Source organism: Carettochelys insculpta, chromosome 5, assembly GCF_033958435.1.
Source record: "Carettochelys insculpta isolate YL-2023 chromosome 5, ASM3395843v1, whole genome shotgun sequence".
NCBI lineage: Eukaryota > Metazoa > Chordata > Testudines > Carettochelyidae > Carettochelys > Carettochelys insculpta.
The window spans coordinates 108,923,207-108,950,315 of NC_134141.1; the positions used below are offsets into that span (position 1 = coordinate 108,923,207).

The 27,109-nt window shown below is 39.7% G+C and overlaps 1 protein-coding gene across 10 annotated transcripts in view; it reads right to left on the reverse strand.

Annotated features, from left to right (window-relative positions):
• Nucleotides 1–1,611: 1,611 nt before the first annotated feature.
• Nucleotides 1,612–27,109, reverse strand: part of NEDD4L (NEDD4 like E3 ubiquitin protein ligase) — a 334,332-nt gene continuing 308,834 nt past the window's right edge. For 6 of the 10 annotated variants that reach the window (XM_074995737.1, XM_074995733.1, XM_074995738.1 and 3 more), the window contains 8 exons: nucleotides 23,932–24,027; nucleotides 18,705–18,778; nucleotides 15,607–15,667; nucleotides 14,708–14,767; nucleotides 14,095–14,202; nucleotides 11,788–11,884; nucleotides 10,982–11,054; nucleotides 1,612–7,553 (listed from right to left, as the gene is read on the reverse strand). In XM_074995737.1, the coding sequence (XP_074851838.1) occupies nucleotides 7,451–7,553; nucleotides 10,982–11,054; nucleotides 11,788–11,884; nucleotides 14,095–14,202; nucleotides 14,708–14,767; nucleotides 15,607–15,667; nucleotides 18,705–18,778; nucleotides 23,932–24,027 (672 nt within the window). In that variant the 3' untranslated portion in view covers nucleotides 1,612–7,450. The remainder of the gene's footprint in view (nucleotides 7,554–10,981; nucleotides 11,055–11,787; nucleotides 11,885–14,094; nucleotides 14,203–14,707; nucleotides 14,768–15,606; nucleotides 15,668–18,704; nucleotides 18,779–23,931; nucleotides 24,028–27,109) is intronic. The other 4 variants (XM_074995740.1, XM_074995739.1, XM_074995741.1 and 1 more) reach the window with 1 other exon arrangement.

Sequence of the window (27,109 nt, forward strand, 5' to 3'; positions counted from 1 at the left end):
TGTGGCCACCCATCTGTGACACTTGGGAGAACCTGTTAAGACAACATATTAGGGACACACGTTTTATCACCAATATCTGTCTGCCAGGCAAGCAGGATTCGCAACCAGCAGAGGACTTGTTCACCTTAGGATACATTTATAACTACTTATGTTTACCACCTTCCAGCCAAGAATATTGAAAATGCAATATAACCATGGCTGAACTGAGCCTTCACACTCTGAAGAATCAGCAAGATTTTTAGTTCCATCTTATAAGTGAGGAAGATGAGGTTTACAGGTTGAGTGACTTGCCCAAGTTATTTCATAAACCTTTGGTAGACCCAAGAATCCAAACCAGCCTTAATGACTTCGTTTTGTGCTTTATTCACAAAGTCATCTCTTATATGACTTATTTTCTTTTATTGTTTGCTTCACATTTAAGTAAGTGTGGAGGTGGCACCATAAAATTTAAGGACGGTTACTTTTATTGCATTTAAGTGCCTAAATCCACCAAGAGACTTGGATCTTGTGGCACTCAGCATTGCAACACCTAACTTTTAGGCCTCTCAAACTACAGAATAATGCTTTGCTCTACAAAGCTAGACTTAGGGCTGAATGAGGAAAGACATGAGTCTGAAAACATGGTCCCATAACAGCCAGCATGCTAGCCAAATGGGACACATCTACTAGTGGGGGTTTAGCTTAAGCTTGTCTTGTTTCATGGAGATGCGTGCCACTCTCTGTTGTGATCCACCACCAGGAATTCTTCTAGCGTCACCTGGCTTAAGTGCGTAACTTGTTCCTTTGAGATGGAGTTAAGTGCACCCCCCTGTAAAATGATAGATGATGAGGTGGTGGGTATATCCTTTTAGCCAGGTGATTAGAGCACTCACCTGGGATGGGGGAGAGCCAGATTCAATTCCCACTTGGACACAGGTCGGGAGAGGATGAAGGACTCCCAGGACTGTGCTCTAATCCCTGAGAGATGAGGTTCCCTTTGTCATTCATGCTGAAGCTGTTGCACTGTGAATAAAGGGTCGTCGGAGCAGGAGGATCACCCTAAGGGGGAAGCACTAACCACCAAGTCGTAGGCACTCAGACTCTGGCCCAGTGACTGTTTCGTGTGCACGCTTCCTCCTATAGCTGGATTTTGAATGGGCCGATACCTGGGACATGGTCTTTGGATCCTGTAGGTGAAATAGATGCTCCATTACCTGTCTTCCTCTGGTTGGAGGATTGCACTTGATCTTAGGTGGGAAATAGGCCTCTGAGTGTTGAGGGTGAGGCAGCATGCATGCCCTGAAGCAGAGTGCTAGGTGACAAAGGCAATTCTACTTTAAAAATACGTAGGTGTCAACAGTGTAGAAGAATAGCTGAGTTTTGAGGATGGCACTGGAACCAAAGAATGGAACTTAGGCACCTAAGTCTGGAGTTTAGACTACTTGAGTGGAGATGAGCCTTAGTGACTGAAACTGGCAAGGGTTTGTAGTGAGATCTACACAGTACATCCCTAGAATCATCTTCATTCTGAAAGTTGAATACCTGGTAAAGGCTGTCCCTTGTCCTTTTGGTGTTCCATAAAAGAAACACTGAATAACATATCAGCTACTGCTCAATTGCATTTAATGTTCACATTTCTGTGTTCTAATTAAAAAACTTGCACTTTAATAGCTACAGTGAGAAGATTGGCAAAGATTGTTCACAGACGCAGGATTTAAAAATACATACTTGCGGTCAATATGTTGACTCATAATATAAAAAAATTGGGAATAACGAAGTTGAAGAATAGAAAAACGGCTCACGTTGAATCTTGCATCAGCTGAAATAATTTTAATGGAAGTTACCGATATTAAAAACAGTTTTACAGTGGTTCACAAGATAAGGGTAGGGAGGTCTGTGTGTGGGGAAGGAAGTTGTGTAACTAATATCATGGCATCCCTTCAGAAGAATGTGTACAACAGTATATTGTGTGCACAACTAACCATAATTGTGCAAGCCAACAATTGTCAAGTAAAAATTGTTAAGAAAAGAGGTGCAGTACCTGGAGGATAGAAATGCTTCATATTACACTCTACAGAGGTGCTCTGATTACCTGTGTTTACTTTCCTTCATCCGCTCCCAGAATTCTGCGGAAAGTTACAATGCTTTTAATGTTATACAACAAATTTCCATTAGGCAGACAATGTATTTGAAGTATAAAATGTTCCAGCTTCCATAATTCTTTATTAAATATTTAACAAATTGCATCATTTCATTACAACAGCTTCATTTTGTCACATTGATCTTTTGCTGTCAGGAAAACAAACATTTCCTTCACTTCTCTTAAGAAAATAAATGGAAAAAATGGTTTTGTCCTTAAACAAAAAACATTTCCCACCGTGCATCAAATCCAACCATACTTTAAAGCTATTTTGATTGTGAAAATGAGCATTATTTATAAGTAGTCGTTTTCAGTTTTTTAAAATCGATTTTAACGTCTTTTAGTATAATTTTAAAGAACCTCATTCTGAGGCGGTTTTACAATAAAAAAGTTACGGAAGATTGTGAATTTCATCTGGAATGTTTGAAATTGTTTTTCACCTTTGGAAGTAGTCATTTCAGGTTTAAATTTGAAGAAAGGTCATAAGTTCACAAACACAGAGCATAGCAACATCCCCTTCTAGCAGTTTTATTTGGATTCTGAGAATCATAACGTATTCACTATGGCATGGCTTTGCTAAAGCAGCATTGGAGACAAACTGCTCACAATCCTCTTTAGAAGCCAATCCTGAACACACAACTAATTAACAAAATATAAAAATGCAATACATATATGTACTGCTGTACGTGTGTATGTACACACAGAGTTTATATATGCATATATAAGGGTAAAAAAACAAAAGCTACATTACATTAACTGAAATAGGAAAACACGACAAATGAAAGAGCAACATAGGAAAATCCAGATGGCTTAGAAAAATAGATGTGATTAAATATGGTTGGTGGTAGTGGTCATATGATATGAATGTAAGTTTGTGGGTGCAGTATGACAGACCTGAAGGATAATTAACATTAATGAGTTAGAGTCCAGTTTTAGCAAAACATTTTCCCATGCATTTCAAACATGCAATGCTTCTAGTGCAACATCTTACTGATGTTGAGAGAGAGGCTTTTTTCCAAATTCCATACAAGGAAGAGATTTTTGCTATTAAAAACACCCTCATGCTTGTAAAACGTCCACTCTGGTAATTATAAGGGTTATTTCTTTTTCATCTTGCAGATTAAAAATTCAGTTTTGCATGTAGTCTGCTACATTGTCGTTATTCTTACGTATATTTGAAAAAAGTGGTCCAAGTATGTCACTTGCTCCTCAGATACAAATTCCAGAACACAAAAGGTAAAATCCAGACCCCACTGAAGTCAGTAGAAGTTTTGCTGTTCAGTTCATCAAAGCCAGGGTTTCACTCCAAGTATTTGAGCATATTAAATATCACAAGGGACACTGAACTCGGCAGTCTTGATCACCAGGCAGTAAAGGCTAATCACGTAACAGAGGTAGTGGATTTCTTTTGGGGTAGTTGAAATTAGAGGGGGATAAGACACTTGATTAGTTTGCAGAGCAGCATCCTCTGCTGGTCTGTCAGAAAATATTACAAGACAGCACACAACTTGCCCTTCCTGCCTGACAATTCAGACATAGGGGTGTATCTGCTAGGATGAAAGCGTTTAAAATAAAAGAATGAAATTAGCATTCTCTCCCCCCCCCCCCCCCGCCACTTCCCCTGGTTAGCTTCACTAACAAGACAATGGAAGACAGTCTCAGTAAGAAATTAAATTCAGTCATAATGAATTTCAATGAACTAGGAACAAATGCTGGAATCACAGTAGTAATTAACCTGCCTTATGAGAGAGCCAGCAATCTAAAAGACTCAATGTGAGCAAGAAATGACAGTGAATGCAGCCAGAAAGATTAATACTGTTATAGAATTTATATCTGTTTTGTGATTAAGCTGGTGAACTATCCATACATAGTCAAGGCAAGTGAATGTGTATTTGAATATTAAATAAAGGCACCAAGTTAGAGCACAAGTCCAAATGGAGCAATCACCTCTTCCATTAAGGTTCAATAAATAAGCGCCATTTACCCGAGAGACTTTCAAATCCTATGTCAGGAATTCCAGAAGAACGTCTAAGAAGTTCAGTGTATTAGAACAAACTCCAAGAAATCTACTTTACCTCATAAGTCAACACAAAAACAGCTTCAATGTATAGTGTTCTTAGGTACAAACTAATCTGTAGAACTGAAGCAAACTGCTTTATTGGTACTGTTTTACAGAAGCACACCTGGACCTCTCATTTGCAAAGCTAAAGTCAATGCCCTGGGTTTAAGAACAGAATCCACAGATCACAACAGGTTTTTGGCTGCCACAAAGGGCATTTCTACAATAGGGTTTTTAGCCACTGAGGTAAGCTCTCAGTGCAACATCTGCTTTACACTGATGCAGTGCATTTACACTAAGGATTTGTACCAGAACAGCGACAGCAATATAGCTTTGCTAGTGGCTAAAATCCAAGTGTAGGCAAAGTCAAGGATTATGATGTTCAGGAACTGCCTGTTAGCTATAGCTAATGAAAGAGAATACACAGTACAGAAGGCTTTGTGCAATAAAGGGATCAGACTGAACAATTTTTTCACCTTACAACTTTATCTTCCTAATAGCTAGGATTACTTCTTGGAATACCAAATTTTGAGCTAACTCACCCTGCCAAAAATGGATAGTCCCATTTCTACAATAAGGTTTAAGTTCTCTGGATTTTAAGGAGCTGGGGAGATACATTCTGAGAAACATTTCCTGTTCTTACATTCCAACAAGGAATATTTTCAGTGATAAAAATACAAATGTTCTCCTTAATAACAGGAATTTACCTCAATACAGTAATGTATATTTAAGTCTTTTAGAGCTTCTGTTCTTAGTTTGTGTGTAAGTGGATCTGAAAAGATGTCAGCCTAATTTTCCAAAAGACTTATGTTAAAATGTTATGCTACTCCATTATTCCATTTTTGTGGTTACACAGAGCCTTTCATCTGAAGGATGTGTAAGAATTCTACACACAGATCTGAAGTCCATTTTGCAGGTGGAGAAACAAACAGTGATGGTAGAGTTGCGAACCCAAGTTTCTGGACTCCCAGTTCCTCCAGCCTATCTGCTAGACTACACTATCCCTCACCACATAAGCTCTGGTTTATATTTATTTCAAATCTATTGCAAGAATTCTTAGGAGTCATTGGAATAAGGTTCTGCGACATGGCTGGAAACAAAACGTTGCTTCCAAAACAAAAACCCCTCTCCTAATTAAGACATTGTTTTTTAAAAGAAAAGACTGACCCCTGAATGTGACAAATTTTAAAAAGGCAAGTCCGTGTTTTAGCTACACGAGTTTGGCATGTAGATGATACACATTACAAAGAGCAGATCCCACTCTGTAAGAGCATAAGAGACTATCAGTATAATGTTTTACATCCATTCAAATCCAGCCCAGTTCATTCTTATGTCTAGATTTTCAGCTCAGCAGATGGAAAAAAAAGGAATGTCTGAAAATAAAATTTATATGGAAAGGGAATTAACCTTAATCTACATTCAAATTAGAAGGTTCAGAACTTCATGCACCTACTGATTCTTCAAACTTTTTAAGCAAACTGAGGCTGCATTCCAACCCTGGCAAAGTTTGACAAATTAGCATTTGCTGAATGTTATTAGCTTTGATAAGCATTGCTAAATTAGTTCTCATGGCTAGAGTTAATACTTTTAAACTCTGTGCCAGCAACTGCTGCTGCATGCATTGCTGGAAATGAGTTGAATGTGCAAAGAAGAAAAAAACCCCTCAGTTCTTGGTAATAAGGGGTGAAGTTGTTTTTTGTTCCTGCACCCTATCATCTTACTTGTGAATAAGTATTAGTTGTGTTCATAGAAGGGAAAAAAAAAAACACGCACACAACAACAAATGTGTTACATATATGGACAAAAAACTCACTCACAAATCTGAACATAATTAAATTGTTGAATGCATACCCTCAAACCTACCCTACTGCTGTGTTAACTATTTAACTTCAGTGGATCAAATGTAAGTCCTCTCCTTCGCTTTTAATCTATCACACAACAGATAAAACTCCGGCGTTACAGTTTAAGCATGCAACATGTCATAGGTAATAAAATTGATTAGATAGCTATATATATTAAATAAATCTTTGTGATTGAATAAAAAATTCACAAAAAACAGTTGGTGAGAACATGTCTGCAGGCCCAGCTCTACATCTGTTTTTTATACAGCAGCAGCAGCAGCCAAATTCACAATTGATAGATATTGCACCCGAAAGACATGTGCAGCGACAAGGAATATAATCACATTAATGTTTATGATAAAAAATAGATATGACCTCCATGTGTTACATAAAGTGCCTTTAGAGTTGGTGCAGTTAGAAACAAAACAAAAACAAACAACCCTCTTATTTAGGTATCATTAGCAAATGCATACAAATAGGAGACAAAACAGATCTGGTTTCCACAGTTCCAAATCAAGCAGTGCTAGGTTTCATTCAAAATGCCTCCATTGCAAACAGTAAGGAGAAAAGGATAGTAGAAGAATCACTGTACAAAGTTAACAACAGGGTTAAGCATTTTTTCCTATATTGATAACGCCAACCCTACCCAAAATGCTTTATAGTACACATAAATATTACTAAGGAATAATGAGGTGATTTCTTTATTGACCATGAGATTTGGCATGTTGTGTTATGATCCTCTCAGCTTGTAACTCTTCTATTGATTTATACAAAAATGTAACATCAAATCTGTTCTCTGTCTTCTGGATACAGAAAATATTAATGTGCTCAACTAAAAGCTTTTAGAATTGCCATTAATATATTCCATCTGCAGAAAATTTTTAACATCGGTTACTCCAGCTTTTCTACTAGGTTGGGGACACAAGGCTCAAAATGCATTTTGAAAGTAAAAATGCCATTGGCATCAAATCTGGTATGAAATTAAGATAAGGAAAAAAATGCTCATTTTTCCAAGTATATGACATTTTAATATTGATGAACTAAAATCTGAAAATGTCTACGTCATTTAAAAAGTAAACATGAGTTGTAATACCATACCTGTAAAATGATTAATTCCATTCATTGTCATTAGAAAGTATGTAAAATATTTATTAAGGGCTTTGCCTGCAGAGGCACAACATAAATAGAACAAGTCCTGCTGAAATGTAGTTAGAGTACATGTCAACCAGTTGGTGATTTACTGTGGAAATACCAGAAATGTTATCCACAGGTTGTAGTTCAAATTTCTGAATTTAGGCAACTGCACTGTAGAAGAGTTTGCTCCATGAACCAACATTGCAGAACTGTTCTGCCATTGTCACTTGTTATGTCCATTAGGCAAATTCAACAGTTCAAGCAGAACTTGCTCGATGGGAAATAAAAATAGCTATTTTAATCCACTCCTTCAAATCCTTGAGCATTTTCCACTGCCATAAGCAGCTTCTCTCGTAAATCTTCAAAAGATTCATAAGGAGGTAAGTCAAGGCGATTAAAGCTGAAATTTAAGGGAGAAAAGATATTATTTGATAATCAATTTAAAATGTATAAGAAATGTGAAAATTATACAGAGATCAAATAATTTGAAGGCCTGATCGGCAGGTGCATGAACGTATTGTCCACATCAGGGGTGAGCAACCCCTGGCACACTTGAGACAAATTTCATCAGCACACTAGGGGGGAGCTCAGCCCCACCCCTCTTTCCCTTCATGCGGCTTGGAGCTTGCTCAAAGCTATGCCACCTGTGAATTAACAAAACACACCACCAACAACCAGCTAATGCTACCAATCACCACTTAAAACAGGGGTTGGCTACCAAAACAACAAGAGGAGCCATTTTTTCCAATTCAGTAAAAAACTCAATAATGCAAGACAGTTCTTAATAAATAACGTCAAACCATACTTTTTTCGTAATCCTTATTTTAAGAACAGTGCATACACAGTGATTTGTTAGGCCACATGTTTACTGCAGGACGTTCACAAATTTTTTTACGTATTCTTTTTTTCTCAGTTCATGTGTGTATTTGTATCAATGTTTTCCTGACATTCACTCCCAAACCTTCTCTCTCTCTCTCTGGAGGATGTTGGGAGAGTTATTCAATGTTTTGGATTCACATATTGTTTGCTATTTAGATATGAGTTGTTCATTTTTGGGCTTTTAGACATTCATCATTTATAAAAAATAATCAAGAGTTTTTTTGGTTTTGTTTTTTAAAACTTTGCAATTATAGCTTTGGGAGCCAGAAAGAAGTCCTTAAAGAGCTGCAGGTTGCAGACCCCTGACCTAAATGATAAAGCTCTGCATTTTAATTTATGTATTGCTGAAATGGTTGTAAATAGGACTGTTGGTGACTTTAGAAAGTATCACCAACACTCAAACTGTGCACAGAGGTCAAAAGGTCAAATTTTGGTACTCTGCCTCAGAAAGGCTGCTAACCCCTGCTCTAAATGGAACTAGCTGCATCAGTTCCTTTTTATCCTAAGCTCTCATGCTCCTGCTAATAAGCCCCAGGTTGCTTTGAAGTTGGTATACACAGATAAGTTCTTCCTTCCGATTCAGGCCACAGACTGGAAAATTGTTCAAATCTACTCGGAAGAGGAAAAAAATGTACTTTAATAATATCTTTCTATAAAACAAGGCTTCAGATGGAGTTGTAGTAGTTCCAAAGACTCAGCAGAGATGCACTGAATTTAAAAGGTCAGATGTTCAGTTTCTCGCCAGGAGAGTGGGAACAGCAACAAAAACCAGGGAGAGGGCTGTCTGAGAGCAAAAATGATAACAAAAATGGCTGTGTAGGTTTTTTCTTATTCCCATGGAAAAATAGGAAGTTCAGCTTCCTGTTATTGCATTCTTTGTGGAAAAATGATTACTATTAAATGCTGCAAGTTTTATTTTCTATAGAACACCAAACAATTTAAGCCCCATTTATTTTATAGTGCTTCCATACATGGAAAACATTCACAATAATTAATCATTTGATTCTTTCCTTCCTTCACAGATTCTCAGAGCCTGCTGTCTGCGTTTTATGGATGTGTCTGCCTAACTTACATTAAGTCAATCGGGCTGAGGCCTCAATTTTTCAGTGAATTGTCTGACAAGGCAGAGGCACATGGAGTCTCTTGGAACCAGCTGCTTCTGTGCACAGTGTGTTTTTCTGTGGTTGTGCTTTGTTGGCTCTCAGCTTTTCACAGAGCGCATTCTGTACACTTTTCAAGGACGGGAATAAAGTCATGCACTGAAACTGAAACGAGGCACGTGGTGATGAGAGTAAGAGCTGCCTGCCAGAGTAGGACTGGCTGGAAGAGTGAGAGAGGAGGGGAGTGAGATTTCCAAAGCAGACTCTGGCACCAAAAGAGAAAGCTATCACCCCTGTATTTGTACCATTGCCAGTCTCTCTCTCCTCTGTCATATATCTGTTTCTTTAGTTTCTCAGAGAGAAAGAGGAAGAGGTAATAATTCTGTCAGACATACGAAACAATGGTCAGAATAGTAATACACTTCTAACATGAAGAACTTTTGTTCCTTTCCTCATGCCACTCAGAAATACTACTCCCCTCTCTGTACCATCCATGTTTCACTGTACATGGAGCCCCAGGCATTATTCCATCATTTTCTAAGCTCACCCTTTCTATCAAGTGACAGAGCAAACCTTAGGATGCCAGGGCCTGCAAATGTTTTTAATATTAATTTAAAACTAGTATTTTTTATGGTGGGAGGAAAAGCAGAAAATTTACACAGCATAATACTGATCTGGCAAAAACATGAGACTTGAGGATTGATGGAAGGTGTCAAGAGCTCTAACTCCAATAAAACAAAGTGCTTAGTTAAGTGCTTTGAATGATGTGGTGTATCATATCCCATAGCTCTGCACCTTGCAGGATTAAGCCATTATCCATTTGAAAAAGATAAGGTATGTTTGAGACAGAAAAAAAAAGTCTTTGTAGAAGGGATTAAACCTGTTATAGCAGACAGTTCCATCTCATTAGCACGTTGCTTTAATTATCCAGGGCTTAAGGCAATTTGCAGACTAATGAGTGTCTTCAGTTGTGATAGTAAATTAACAGGGGCTACACAGAAATAATTGCTTGAAATAAGGTGAACAAGCTTTCAATACCACCTTTTATGGAACCAAAAACCTTAAAACATAGCAGCTATAGCTCAAGAGAAGTGTCCCCCATCTTTAAGAGACAACTGGATCAGAGTCACAGGACACAGAAATGAAAATAAAAGCACGTATGATTTTTAACTGTGCATCTATTTTAGGGATCTGCAACTATTGGTTTTCTAATATAAACCAGCCTTTAATGTCTTGAAGGAGAGGGTTAAACAAAGAACCTTTCGCAAACTTAGGCTATGTCTATACTAGGCTAAGAAAGTCAACTGCAAATAGGTTATTCTAGCAATGGCAATTGCGTAGCTAAAAATGGACATACCTGTGCTCGGCTAACTTGGCTGTCTATAAAGGGGAAGATCAACAGGAGAGTATCTTCTACTGACCACCCTTCATTCTCATGTCTGGCAAAGAGTAAAGGGGTTGACTGTGACCCCTCAGAGGTAGATTTCGCATGTCTCTATTAGACGTGTAAAATCGATCCCTGGAAGATTGACCCTGAGTAGGGGATAACGTAGACCTGCCCGAACAGAAGCAGGTATAACAGATCAAGGTTCAGTTAGGTAGTTCCTAGAATTCTGTCAGCTTCACTGCAGTTTGAGAGTAGATAAACCTAAACTCCTTGACTGCTTAGAACTATGGTATGAATGCACAAGGTTGGAGATTTTCACATTTTATAGAAATCTCTCCCTATCGGACAAAGTCATGATCCTGAGATAGACCATGTTCCCGTAATATTTGGTCACCAGTATCCACCCATTCTTGGCAGTGTAACAGTCCATAAACACCTTAATTTTATGTTTTCATTACTCACCATGTGTGAGCTCTGGGCAATTTATCAGGACTTCCCCATTGCTCTATTGTAAACAGCTGAGGACCATTTGAACCTGGATAAAGAACAAAAACACCCCACAAAGACAGTTTAAATACTGGATTTTAAACAGACCACCTAACTTCTATAACTCAAAATTAGTAGTAGGCATCCTTCAGTCTGCATAGACTATGGATCGCGCCCTTAAAGTTTCAATTGAGGACTTCATTTACAGCATCTACTGTGACTATGAAGACCCACACGAGAGTGACAGTCCTTGCTGCATCTCTTGCAGATGTAGTGGGTGTCTGGCAAGTCCTTATTGTGCTTTAAACTTTGCCAAAATTATAAGCTAAGTCCTTGGCTTGAAATAATCGGTGTAGCTTCATTGATGTGCATGCTAAATTAAAACAGCAAAGTATTTGACTGCACATTTAAAAATACCTAGTTACTCATTTTGTACAGCTCATTTCAGGTGCAATATTTATCATGTCACAAAATGAGTGTACATTAATGCTTTAGACCTGCTGTACTTGTGGGGCTTCCAATCTGTGTAGCAGCAGCCATATACATGCACTCTTTACACTATGAAGATTGTTCCTGCAGAGTTAAAAAAACCACACCAGGCCCACCAGAGCCGGGCGTCCTGAAAAAGAAGCCTCCCCAAGCCAAAAAACCTGTGGAGGAGCAGTTCAGCTGATACTGGAGTGAAAACTTCCATTTTGTGATACTGTGATACCCCTATCATGCACAGGTTCTCTTGTTGGCACAAATCCTTATGTACATTCAGTCTTTTTTTCCTTACTAACCATAAAGTTCAGCAAATCCATTCATAGGCACTCTTGATGTCCCAGTAACAAACTGCAACAACCGGATTCGCTTTTCTGCATCCATCAGTAAAACAGCCTAGTAATAAAGAGAGACCATCAACAGGCTGCATCACATGATACAGCAGTGTGTGCAGTTATTAGGTGGATTTTCTTTTTTTTTTAAAAAATCACTTGTATTAGAACACAAAAAGTAGAGATATAACTTCAATTTATTCCTGACATGACACCAGCCTTTCTAATTTTATATAAACAGACTTCTCTCAACTGCCTGGTGACCAAAACAGAAGACATACCGGCCATTGCTTTGATAGCTGTTTGGAATAATACACTTTGTTGTTTTGGATAAACTGACTTTCCTTTTGGGACATTCAGTTAAAAGAGAGTTACTTACCCATAACGAACAATAGTTACTGTAAGATGCCTTGTGCACAGTTACATTCCACCACAGATGCACACATACCTACAGTGGAATGTAGGTCTGCACAATCACTTAAAAGGAGGTTTGACAGATACAAACAGCTACAGCATTCAAAGCGAGTGACAAATACATCAATGAAACGTCTAACAGGAGTCAGAGAAGGGCAAACAAAGATTCCTTAGAACAGCAATTCCTGGCTACTATGTTCTATGATAGAATTTGATTAGATTCACTTAATGAGATGTGTTAAATTTGCTATAGTCAGATCACGGACAAATTCTATATGTATTTCACCAGATTATTCCCCAAGGTACAGTTTTGGTGCAGGGGGTTATACCTATATATTAGTGCTATTCATGCCACTGAAAGTATGTAAACAGGGAGGCATTTACATATCTTGATCTCACTGCTTTTACTGATGGTAAACACATCACAGTATACACCCCTCCAAGACCCTGTCCCAGGTCACAATGCAAACCGCTGCACCCCTGCCCAAGGTCACAACCTGCTCTAAATCCTGTACCCCCTCTAAACCCCTCCTCCAGCTCAGAATCCTCTCCTGCCCCTATATTCTCTCCTGGACTCTACATCTCAGTCTCCTGTCCCAGATTACATCCCCCTTCTTCACCCAAACTTCCTCCCAGATTACTCCCCTCCCCACCGCAATCAATTGCCCCAGGCTCCCACCTTATCCATTAATACCATGGAAGAGTGCAGCCTTTGACCACTTATATTCTTGGAGTGGCCCCCCATTGAAAAAATTATTGCCCACCCCTGTGTTGTGTTCTTCTCAAGTAGGCACAAGCACTCACATTTAAGCTAACATTCCTGCCTCCTGTTCAAAATAGTTGTTGAATATTTAGTATGTACAGGTGTGTCTTGAACTGAAATATTAAAGAATGAGGCAAAGAATAAGATCTGAGAATCAAAATGAAAGAGCACACAGCTGAACACACCAAATCAAGCCTGTATCATGGCTTAGCTTCCTACACAGCTATCAACATCAAAGCCACACATAAAATGACAGAGTGCAGAGGGAGAGGATCAAAGAAGAGACACTCCTAGATCTGTGCATGCAAAAAGCATTACAGTAAAAGTGAAGCGCTCGGCTGTATACAAAAGGACTTTTGGGGGGAGGGGTCTGCTACACGGCTAACCTTGGGATGATTTTCATGGGGACGAAGAATCAGTGCTGAAAGAAAGCATTAAAAAAAAAAAAAGGCAGCTGTGGCCACAGACAGCAAATTAGAGCTGTGCTTGCAATGTGATAAAACACCGTGGGACTTTGGCATGCTCGTACAAAGGCATCAAATCACAGGAAGAGGAAATAGCTCCTCTCTGCATGTCTTGGATGCAGCGCTATTCCTCCTCATCAAGGAAGCACTAAGGAGAATTAAGTTTGTGAGGCTAGGCTAGGGAGAGACAGTGACAGTATACAAATATGTGGAGAACTTAATCATCAGTACTGGAAAGAAATAATTTCGAACAGAACAAGACGGCATAAAGCACAAAAAGGATACACCATCCCCATCCCCAAATGACGTTCAAATCTGGTAGCCTGCTAAATACCATGACAATATGTGCAGTCTGCTGCTTCAGACTTAAACAATCTTCAATAATTTTGCATCATCTACAAACTTTGATACTTTATTGTTCAGCCCCTGGGCCGGATCTTTAATGAATATATTGAATTCTGTCAACCAATAAAAGGAAAATGGCAGTTATTTTATTATCCATTGTATGTAAATGGTATTGTTCAGTATTTGCATGGAGGAAAGTCCAGATTTCACCTTAAAACCTACAGTGTCAGAGCACACCATTCATCTCAAAAACCTAAGGATCATAAGAGAGAGGATAAACAGTATTACCTTCCAGAACCACTGAATGACAGGATGATTTGGACAGTAACCATTCTTGTAGATTGTGTGTTGTCTCCAGTCATTAACATCAACATCTCCAAGACCACACATTAGTAACTGAGTATGGATGTAATTGTTAAGATGTTAATAAAAAGTGTCACACAAAGAAAAACACAATTTCTACAAAAAACAATATCAACCTCCTCCTGCCAACCTCCACTCTTTCCTTATTTTACACTGCTAGGCAGTGCACATACAAATCCAATGGGAAGCTCTGTGGGCTTTAGTCTAGCTCCTGGAGAATGCTAACCTGTGCATCCCACTAAGATGAATGTAATTAGTTTGTATGACCAATGCGAAATGGACCACTTTTGTTGCTGAATCAGCAAGTTATGAACATGGTAAAGCAACTAGCTCAACTTGTGTAAACAGGTTTGTTTTCTCCTTGATTTAATGAAAAGCACCTCTCTCAACTCTGGGTCAATTATATAAAACAGACACTCACTGGACCAATAATTAGAAAATGTACCCACTCCCATTCAAGCACCATTCAATTCAGAGTCTTGCATTGCTAAGAACAGTGTGCAGTACTATCTAAAAAACAAAGCCACGAAACACTAACCTCCAACTCATTTTCATCAAAAATTTTAATCAAGTCAGTAGGAAGGAGTTCTGTGAATCCCTGAAAGAAAACACAACAAGTAATATCTTCCCAAAAATATAGTCAGAGTACCCGGTTTTCATTTCTGAATTTTAGGGCAAACTTCCTCAGCATTAACATACACTCCCATACCAGATGGTAAATGTTTTATTGTGGCATGGAGATTTTATTTTTAAGACAAGGATTTTTCATTTCAACATGTCTGTGGCGAGTAAAATATCTGTCATCTTCTGAAACCTAAACCATTCAATGGTTTCCATAAGACTAGTCATGAAATTAGTCTAGTTAATGAATTAATGGGAGGGAAGAAATGACTGAAGTCAGCCACTTGGACTTTGATGCTCTGCAGGAGCAATCTTTAAAATTTTACAGAAATCAGAGCCTGAAGAAATGTGCAGTGATGAACAGAACTGCAATGAAATTTGAAACACGCAAGGCAGAATAAAAGGTTAGATCTGTGGATTGCTGGGATCCAGGATCCATGGTTACAGGGCAGTGTGACTCAGAAGTAATCACTGCTGGCTGGAGAAGCAGAGAAGGATTTTGAGAATGGAATATAACTGTCGGTTACAATAAAGACAAAAAATACAGGATCATCATTTAGAAAAACATGTCTCTGATTTTTAAAGCCCTGAAAAAAACTTTTAAGTTGAAAGAGAATGAACATTACAGGGTGGGAGGAGCCATATACACATTTTCAAGGTATCATTAACATTTTAAACACACCATAGAATTTTTTGATCGTACAAAATTTCCCATTCCTAACTTTGATGCCTCACAAATCTGGAAAATGAAGAATCCTGCTCCACCACAATAAATTGAAAAGGTTATTTTGGCAGAAAACCACTAATGAAGCTTACCTCCAAGAAAGCGTTCATTTGTTTCTGAACTCTGTTTACAAACCGCCATTGGATGACTAAGCTACAGCAAATAAACAAAAACACTTATTAGAAGATATAAACAGAATGTTTAAAGATGTCACCTATTGCCATGTTTCCAGTTTCTCATTTATAGCTTCAGTAATCTTTCATCAAATACTGAAATAAAGTCAACAGAACAAATGAAGGGAAAAATCCGTCCAATTTGTTGAGTTTTGATGTCTACTGAACATATTCATATGTGCATCTCTTCATTAACAACTCAAATTTCCATGAGAGGAGAGACGAAATGGTTGAGAAAAACCATCAATGAGTATTTTAAAAAAGTAACCCCAGGGATGTCTTACGTTAAAATGGCCTTGGACACATGTTTATAAACCTTCAGATATAACCTTTCAATGTCATTAGTACATTTGCAGTAAAAGTACAGAAGTTAAATCAATGTTTTTGTTTCTATGGAGATTACACTTATTTTAAGCAAAACAAGGTCAAAAAACTTGGTGTCTGATTGAAATAACTAAGCAAACTGTGACTAAGTATTTTTTTTAAAAATGGGGACTTCACGGAACACCCCCTAGTTTCTTATTTTTAGGCACCTAAAGAAAAGGTCCGTCTTTCAAGAACACTGAAACATCCAGGAATTCTCAGTGAAGCCAGTGGAAGTTACTGACTCATTTAGATATGTAAATATGAATGTGAGGGTCTAACCTGTATATTTTACCCGTATAAAGTTAATTTGGAATTGTAAGTCATCCCACTAATTCAGTTAAAAAGCAAAACTTCTGCAAGTTGTGCCTACAGACTGAATTTCTATTAATAACTTTCTAGCACTACTTGTTTTATGAACAAAATCTCTATTACTATTACGATCGCTTGCCGCCATACTATTAAAAAATTACTACTACATTTTATTACTACATTTTAAATATGAGTAGTCAAAAAAGAGATTATACTTTGTACTGATGGATTACTACTCTAGAACCCTGCAGTATCGAGTATTTAGGAGTATTCAAACAACTGATTAGAACAGAAATCATCTGAATGTGATTAGGACCAACAGAATGAGCGTTTGGAACTTTTACCAGTTTTCTGTAGGTTAAGTGAATTTACAGAGACATTACATCTACACATAATAGCACTGATAAGTCCACCTGTGATAAAACAAGGAATGCAGTTTTTGGGAAGAGTCTATCAAAACATTCATCTACACTATCTCCTGGGAAGGACTATAAAATTATTTAGTCTGCAAACACTAGTCAGTGCTATATTTAAACAATCTATGTTGCCAATGAGAGTTACAGAAACTCACCCATTTATATTGCCTTTTTACACAATACTAAATCACTTATGGTAACATTCTGTCTTTTAAAATAATACTTTAGAATTCCAATTCCTTCCTCACTCTTTCCCTACATTCACAATCATAATATTGATGATTGTGAACATATAATTAATATAGCTAAAATATACCTCTTATAAATCCTATCACGCAGGCTAGTAAGCAGCAGTTGGTTTGTAAGTTTTATTTTTCAGTGGGTAAATATGGTGAGGAAAATGAAACTCTTCATATATTCATATTTAATATATAAATATATTTTCATACCTATTACCTCAAGTATTGTTAGTGTAATGGAGAATACAAATTAGTTCAGTGTACCTGGAGAAGTGGATGGGGGAAACTGCCATGCAATTTATGAAAAGAATTTAAGATAGACTAATCATTTCCCTATAATGAGAATGCAACCAGAAAATGAGGAGGTAAAAGCTACCCATTCCATATATCTGAGAATAACTTGAATATGTAAGTCAATACAGAAAATGGCCTTGGTGCAAGCAGAATTCAGGTGTGCAAATTTTCCCAACCTAGCCCTGGATTTTCAAGCTTTCCTTTATTGCTTAGTATTCAGAAAATATAGAAGATAAATGCTTATGACACCTAATTTTGTGCATCTGAAAACACAATAGAAAAATGACATGCTTTCAATCAAGTAAAACACTTAGGCTTTGCAGATACAATTTTGATGTTAAGATCAGCAGCAGCAGAATTCAAAAACGGAGAAAAGATTGGAATTTCTCTTGTTTTCCCCATGTGAGTTAGTCAGTACTCTGAAAAACTGCAGACAATCTAAATTATCATCTTCTCCATTTACAATAATCCCTCAATTTACATGGAGATAGCATCCTGGGTAACCTCCATGTAAATCAAATTTTGCATAAATTGGAGGGGTGGCACTGGGGAGCTCCCCGGAATTGCCCTGGCTTGGGGAACAGCCACGTGGCCCACAGCTTTTCCCAGCTGGGGGGCACACAGCTGCTTGCAGTGCAGATTCTCCCAGCTGGGAGAAGCCGTGCCGCAAGCACCTGTGTACCTGCTGGTTTCCCCAGCTGGGAGAGCGGCAGCTTCTATTTGCACTTAACTCACATTAATGTGAGTTAAGTGCAAATCAAAATTGCGCTTCTTGACGACTTACTGTACAAGTTCTCCAGTTCAGTGTTACTTAAACATGTGTCTAACTCTCATGCTTTTTTGCTGAATCATGAACAGAATGCTGAAAGCAGTTACACAATACCACATCAGTAAATAGGTTTTGTTTAAGTACACTTATTAAAATATTAATTAGAGCTTTACTGTTAAGCTGGTTGCTTATTACTTCTATTTTAACTGGATAAACTATCCAGCCTAATATCCATTTCCACCCACAATAAATTCTATATCAGATTGTGTAGATATCGACTTCTTTTGGTTTTGATTTTGTATTCTAAAGTTTAGTATTAGTGCTGGTAAAATGCAGGATCAATAGATACCCAGTGTTGAAAGTACCACACGACAAAAATCTCAAAACAGTTTTTAATACATTCCAGGCATACGACTGGTTAGACTTGCTTGTACTTTCTAAAGTGATAAAACTCAGACCAGCAAAACATTAGTACTCAGACAAGCCATGTTAGTTAAAAGGATTTTTCTACGACATGAGGAGTTGAATTTATACTGCACATGTAATATCCTAGTTTAAATTCCAAAATGTGTGCTACTATGAACTGTTAGATGTTTAAATGAATACCATAAGGTATATACATACTCAATATATTCCCTTTTGTTTTCATTTGTTACCATGATTTCTGACCCATTTGGCTTCAAATCCACTTGATATGTCTGTATTTTAAAAGACAAAAGACAAAAGATGGAATTATTTCAGGAAATGTTTCTTTACAATCTACTGTCTTTGAGCATCATGATAAAAGTTCATTAGAAGACAGTTATTAAGTAAGCATCTGTTCAACTAAGCTCACTCAAGTTTTCAATTTCTGTTTAAAACTAATATGCCAAGCTAGCTAATGAGGCTTTTATACTGAATTTCAAGATGTTTCATGTGTAAAGCTGGCATCATTAGGACTGACTGCTCTATGATCATTTATGAGCTAGAGTTATGCTCTGTATTCACGAGTAACCAAGGAGGAAGGGTTGCACTTTGTGTTTCCTATTCAAGTTAGTAAATAACTGAATTAATGCTAAAAGGGGAAAAACAAGTTTGTTGAGTGTAGAACACAGACTGACTGTGAAGCAAGTTTTAGATCTTCACCTCACAATACCTGGGACAAATCCTCAAACCTGTGATGGTGGAGATCTTCTGCTCTAGCAACAGGAAGTCTACACTGCCAACTTAACTGGCTGATGTAGGATATCTACAGGACAGGCAAAGCCCTAGGCAGTACAGAGAGTAGTGCGCAAGGGTGACAAAGTGAGCCCTGCAGCCATGGCAGCACAACGTAAAAGACTGGGGGCTATAAAAGGTGACACCTTTACCCTCTCTCAACTGGTTCAAGCTTGGTGCACTATGTATAGCTGCTTGCGGTTTAATGCTTGATTTTAAAAAGACCGTTGAATTTGAGTTCTCCTGACTCATTTAAATTTAAAAGATGAGTCCAGGTTAATGAACATACTTGTCCTACAAATCCACTGTGGTGTTTCCCACTACCACATCAAAGTCTCATCTCCATTCATGAATGTCTCCCCTTCCCAGGCAGAAAAGGAAGTGTACTGTCATTCACTTCACAGCTTCATTGCCCCTTCTCCATACACCACAGAGACGGGGGAGTACATTTCACATCACTGGTGGGATGACAGACCGTTCCCTGCAAAGCTTAGCTGAAGAAAATACAGCTCCAGATGTATGCTGGTTTTTAATGGAGCTCCCCATTTGAGGTGTAGCCAAGGCTAGAGGGTACCACTTCCATTATACAGATCTGCAGCACCCTCTGCAAATGGAATCACCTTTAGCCCTAACCCTAGATTAATACTGAAGGGACACGATCAGAACACCAGGTCAGCAGGTATGAAGAGTCACCTGGATTTTGAACAGGATACTAGGTTGGCAATATGTGAAACAGCTGAGGATCTAGACAAGTATTTCCAACAATTTTCAAAGTTAGTGTAATAACCAGAGAAACTTCAATTTGGAAAAAGCATTGTCACAAAGCAGGTAGTGTTTTTAGATTTGCTACGCACAAAAAACCATGAGGACAGAATTGTAAAGAACATTTCTGATTGCATAGCTCTTTTAGAAAATGAGAAATTAAATGGGGAAAAAGGAAAATGATTGAAAACCAGGTAATATATTTGTTTACCACTTACTCATCGGGAGATACTTTTTCAAACAAGAAAACTGACAAACTTGACAGTAAACTATAATAGTTGCAAACAATCTGAGGAAAATAAAATTGAGAAGCAAGAGTTCAACAGACACTACTCTGAACGAACACTGCCAGAAAACGGCATTTTTTAATTATAGAATGGAACAGCAGATTGAGCACAAGAGCAACTGTCAAACAACATATACCCTTTAGCAGCAGCTGCAAAGCAAAATATAAAAGCAACTATAGATCATAAATATGAATGCAATGTCTTCAGGCTGGTCTTTCCATATTCATTAACAATAGGGAAGAGCCAAACAAGTCCCTCAGAGAAACCTGTGTAGTATTAGTCCAAGTTCATATTATGCTGGGACTGAACCCTGGGGCTACATCTACACCAGAGAGTTCTTTCGACAAAACAGGCATTTTGGTGAGAGTCCACACTAAAAAGCTGGGTCTACACCACAGAGTTCCTCATTTTGTCAACAGAAGGTATCTTCTGTTGACGGGAGCGTCCACACTACAATCTGTCGACAGAACAAAGCAGTTTTCTCAGCAGAGTTCTGTCTTGACCATACGAGGCGTAGTGCCTCTACTGACAAAAAATAGCATAGATGCTCTGGGGAGGCCCTCCGTTGACAGAGAGGGATTCCACTTCACTGGTCTGCCCTGTTTGCAGAGCTTCCAGTCGGCTGTTCTGTCGACAGAGGGCTGGGCAGTCTGGCTGCTCTCTGTCGAAAGGGTGTTGACAGGGACAGCCTCTGTTAGGTGCGGACATGTTCTGTAGACAGAGGTTCTGTTGGGAAATATCTGTCGACAGAACTCTAGTGTAGAGGCAGCTACAATGCGCATTCTCGACATAGTATTGACAGAACTTGGCACTTTTGTCGACAGCCATCTGCCTCACCCCCACAAGGCAGAACACCTTTCTTGACAGAATTGGTCGACAAAAAAGCTGTGTGGATGCTCCGCGGGGGTCGGGCTTTCAAATCACTGGGAAGCCCTGTCTCCTGTGCTTCTGGCTGGCCATTCTGTTGAGAGAGGGACAGGCAGTCCGGCTACTCTGTAGACAGAGCGGATCGCTGTTTTGATCTGCTTTGGTGTGTGGATGCACTCTGACAGAAGTTTTGTCAGAAGAGCTTTCCTGACAGTGTCTTCTGTTGACAGTTCGCTGTAGTGTAGACATAGCCTGGGTGGTTATACCTACAGTGTAAACATGGGCTTTGATTTGGTCCTGCAGGTTATGTACTTGGACTAGGATTCACCTTAGGGGAGACAAAGGAGGGAAAGCAATGGTTTACTTGAACCTTTTATCTGTTATGCTCCTGGCACCTTCTACTGACAAACTGTGAAGTCTGCTCTATTGGTGGAACACAGGAAGTTAACCTAGCCCACGTTCGGTACAAACCTGTAATTCATTCTCAGCATCTTCATTTCAGAGGTTCCCAATAACTGGGGACACAAATTAAGTGCCTAGTAGAATGGTGTTGAGGACAGAGATTTGAAAAAATTATTAACAATATGGGACAGATGCACACACAGAGAACTGAGACTGAGACTCTCTGCTATCCAATACCTGATGGTTGGAGAGGACAACAAAAGAAAATCACAAAAGAACAGTTTTAGTCTCCTAGTCAAATGGGATAAAGATATTCAGGTCCCACACACAAGTGTCATCCAAGAAGCAGCAGGTGGGATTTTGTGGCTTGTATATTTTCCCATCACCAGAAGCTATATCACATTTAGACAATGACAAAAAGTATCTAAGAGCTGTTATGGGCTCTGCATGTAGCAGAGGTTCTCTCATTTCTACTACTGAAAGATGGCTCCGCATCACTTTCCATATTTATAATAGCCACACAACATTTTCATTGCCTTGTTTGCAAGAACTATTAACATCTATCCCATGTTGTTGATTAAGGAGAAGTAACACATACTTGAAATTCTATCTTTGTTCTTTGCTTCTTGCATATTTGTCAGCTACGTGTATGGAATACAAATATAATGGACAATTGCAAATTCAGGAAGCAAAGATGTCTCCCTCTCTGGTATAATCCTTAAGGATTTCAGTCAATTATACAAAGATTTTCCAGGATGCTAGGCTCACAGAGCACTTGCGTGCAATACAGTGCAATTAACTACGGGAGAAAATGTAGCTATTGTATCCTCTAACATGTATTCTGTCTTCTGCAGACCTTGAATTGCTGCAAGAGGAGAGGTAAGCATTTTGTCAAGTTAATTTCATTCAGTCTCTGGCTAAGCTGTGATTCCTCATTCACATAACAGGTCCCATAACTCCCTTATCACTGGCTTGCCTCCACCCCTAGGTTTTGGGGAAGCTAGAAGGAGGGAGGGTAGAAATGGTAGGAATAGGCTGCTGGGACTAAGTACTAGTCTGCGCATGTGTGGGGGCAACTTGCAGAGGAATGGGTAAGCCTGAACCAGTTCCTGCTCCATATGTTGGTCCCAGCGGGTGTCAGGTACCACTAATGCAGTGTGGTGAGGGTGGGGGATAGGGAAGCCAACCCAGCTCTCTCCCACTCTCCATGTCACAACTGCTGTGTTAGCTCACAGGCACTCCCAAATAGCCTTTGCCGCTAAGCCGTGCTGCAGACCAGACCTTAGGAGAGCAGTTCCACAAACTGTGGGGCACGTCCTTAGGAGGAAACTTCAGAGTTGAAGGTATGGCAGGGAAGGTGCACCACCAGCATGATGCTGTTCCAAACCTTACCTTCAGCCTTGGCCCCCTGACTGCAGATGGGGAGAGTGACTGAAAAGTTTGGGGACCACTGCTTTAGAACATATGTGATGCTTCACTACTCTGGTGCTTAGTATCTCTCACATTTCTTTTTAGTAGGCTGCTCAAGTTTTCCCACCAAATGTACATCAGAAACAGGATATGGTCATTTTTAACAGCTTCAACAAAGACTGAACAGAATTTTATGGGACAAACACATTTGGGGAGCCTCTGGGTGGTTCCTCCCCCAAGTATCTAAGGCCTGATATAAATACAGATGGTGCAAGAGTTCCTAAAAATACAAAACAAAAAAGGTCACAAGAAACTTTTAGGCAACTTAAGAATAGTGTTTGCCAGCAGCTCCTCCAGTAATAAGTTGGTTGTTCCTGAGCTAGTTAATTTTCAGTTATGTTCCTAAAACAAACAAATCAAACCTCCTCCTCCTCCTCCTCCTCCTCCTCCCCCCCCCCCCCCCCCCCCCACCACCACTTTGCACCTTCATGGGCACTCTGATCACAGAGGCTAAAATCTGCAGAGGGCACGAAGACATCCATTCTCTAACTCCTAGACGTGGCCACTCCAGATCAAAAGCTGGAAGTCTTTCCTAGTCATGTTGGATAAATATATGCTCATTGCTGCTTGCCAGCAAGTATGCCGAGTTTACCTCCGAGAGGACCGCTGTTCAGTGACCGCTTGACCCCTGGGCCTCAACGGACTCACTTATGGAATTTCCCCATAGTCCTAGTGAGCTTTGGAGAAAAGATTCCAGGATCTGACCCTTGCATGGCAGGACTGGTCATTAACTCCTGGCAGTTCTGATTTAAATTCCCAAACTGCAAATGCTGCCCAGAATTAGTGACTGTTTGGCAGTAACTGATAAATAAAGAAGGAAAGAAGTTTGAAATCTCTTTTTCCCCCCTGAAGTCACCAATCCACACCTGTCCGAAGTTTTCCTCATCTATGCAAAACATCAGATCCAGCTCCGTAGGGTCATTTTCCAGGATCCATTTCAAAGAGTTGTAATATTCACTATCCTGTAACAACACAAAAGGCTGCCATTGAGCACTCATTATTTTATACTTGACATTATATACTATATTCTATAGATATAAAAATCCAGCACACTGAAAGTACAGCTCTAGAAATAATTAAAATGGACTGCAATCTTTCACATTTCCTATCTGATTGTACAGTCTTCCTTTTCATTCCAATACAGTTATTACAAAGTGGAAATCAGATAGCTTGCATAATTTACATTGTTCCTGAATACTGTATTTCCTATGTTCACACCACTGTGTTACTGACACAAAACTAAAATCAAATTAAAATGTCTGTAGTAGCTCAATAGTGTTGTCTCATTCCAAGGCAAAGTTGATACCAAATTATTAAATTGCTTTATTAAGTTGGAAAAAAAATTCAGCTACTAGATGCTATTTCCCTGGATGGCTCATATCTTCAATTACAATTGAACCGTGAGCCAAAAAGAGAGAAAAACAAAACAAAGTGAAACTGCACCAGAAAAGGTCATCAATAATTAAAGTTGCCAAGTACAAAAGGCAAAAGTGTAAGTGAAAAAGCTCGGTATTAACTCAGAGTAAGAATGGAATACAGGTTATTCATTTATGTTTAGTTGGACAAGTGACAAGCCAAACTCTAGTTGAGTATGGCAAAGACAATGGGAGAAGGACCAGGGATAAAGCAGCTGAACAGTATTTTTAAAGCCGTTCATTCACCATAATGAATCGCTGACCGAAAAATAGCAGTGACACTAGAATACCAACAAAAATCAGCTGCATCTTGCTCTTCTTCCACTGAAGAAAAAACAAAAACACACAAACCTGTTGGGAAGCCCAAGAAGAGGAGTTGTAGAACTAAGAATTACTCAGACAGCAATGAATTTACATCTGGTTGCAGGGACAACAGAAATAATCCAAGGCGATTTTCAAAACCTTGAACCTCATCCCCAAGACCTGTATGTGCGACTGAAGGAATGGAGGAAAACACTGAAGTGGGGTGGAGGGAAGGAAAAATGTCTCTGGCTCCCAAGACAGCTTTGGGGGAGAGCTAGAATAACCCTGAAAAGTTTGAGAGGAACAAAAACAATGGTATCATTCTGTTGGCTTAACAGAGACTCCTTATACCTAGTGGTGGGAGAGAGCTGAAATCTGGAATTTTTCTGCTTCAACGGAGCAAGTAAATGGGCTGGGAAAACTCAGGCTGGTGGCTCCAAAACTGTGCTGGGCTCCGCTACTAGTCCTGGCTGTAGAGCACAGAACTTACTCTTCCCCTTCAAGGAGTTACTGGGATTGGGTCAATTTAACCACTCTCAGAAACCTCTCCTAGCTGAAGGAAGCTCTGCACCTCTCCTCCAGCTTCCTGCCTCCACTGCTCCTCAGCTGTACACAGAGGGGTCAATAATGGGGAGACTCCCTCCCATCCATCCAAACCCCATGAATCCAAATACCCTATTCCAAGCTGCACCCTGCTGCACCCAGAGCTCCCCACCAAGCCTCATCCCTTACATCTGAACCAACATCCTGGTACCCAGACCACCCCCAAGTGAGCTTTATGCCTCAAACACCCACCCTGCTGAGCCCCACACCCCCTGCTCTTGGTGAAGCCCCCCACCCACTTCAGCCCTCCACCTCACTAAGCCCCAACCAGCTGCATCCAGGTCTCTACCTAGCACCTGGAACCTCCTCTGAGCTCCATCCCCCCATACCCAGACCTCCACACTGAGCCCCCAATTGCCTTCACCTCGATTCCCCTGGAGACTCCCATTCCCCGGCACACCTGGAACCTCCCAACGAGTCCCTGTGTATCTAGATCCTTCCTGCACCTGAATGCCTCACTGAGTCGCCTTCACCCAGACTGTTGCACACAGAACTCTCCCCCCTCATACAGGCATCCTCTCAATACTGAATTCCTCCACCCTTGAATTCTGCCAGGCCGAGCCTGCCTGTCCTTATCTGGCAATACTGTCCTGCCTGTCCATACCTGGGATCAGGGGCTGGGGTTAGGAATGTGAGATGCTATGTCCCTCTCCTTTACTATCTTGATGTACCTGGTGTGGCGAAGCTGGGCTCTGGCTGTTTCTGGGGTAGGCCCCAGCCCTTGTGATTTTTTCAAGGTTGGGTGCAGCCTCACCACCATTTCTGTGTCTAGGAAGGAAAGAGGGGCTTTCTCCTGTGCAGCCAGTGGCCTATCTTCCCCACTGCCATGCTAGAGCTCTCACATTTATTGACGTTATACAACATTTTGCAGAATTTATTTGGTGCAGAATTCCCTCAGGAGCAACATAAGACACAGAGGTAAATGTCCTCCTCTAGTCTGCACAGGGGTTAGGTCTCAGCTAGAGTAATGTGTCGAATTCTGGGTGCCACTCTTTATGAGAGATGTGGATAAACTGCAGAGAATTCAGAAAAAGAGTAAGAGTAATAAAAAAAGATTAAAAGGCCTAGGAAACGTGACCTCTGAAGATAGGATTAAAAAAAAAAGAAGTGGGCATGTTCAGTCCTGAGTAACGACAACTGAGGAGAAAACCCAATCACAGTTTTCAGCGGTGTTAAGAGGATGGTGACCAATTGCCTTCCATTTCCATGGAACATAGATCAAGTACTAACAGGCTTAAACCAAAGCAAGGAAGATATTAGGAAACACTTCCTCACTGTAAAAGTAATTAAGATGAAGAATAAATTGCCAGAGGAGGTTGTGGAATCCCCACCACTGGAGGCATTTCCAGAACAGGTGGGACTAAAAGCTAAGTTTATTTGGTCCTAATCCAGGCAACTGGACTTGACCTCTCATGGCCCCTTCCAGCCTTACATTTCTGTGAATCTAGATAATCTACCTGTTGCTCCACTTAACTGAGAAAGGGAGCTGATGAAGCAGAAAGTCTACAGCACAAGAAATTAAAAAAAAAAAAAAAAAGCACACCAAATTTGTGTTTCTAGCTGACCTATCTTCCACCATAATTTTAATTGTATTATGCCTAAAATCTCTATCTTGGCGGACACAACAGTATCTCTACCAGGATTCTGGGTCCACAAAACGGTGGGGCCTGGGGGAAGGAGGTGGGACTGTGGCTAGCTTCCCACAGCCAGCCCTTCTGTGTTG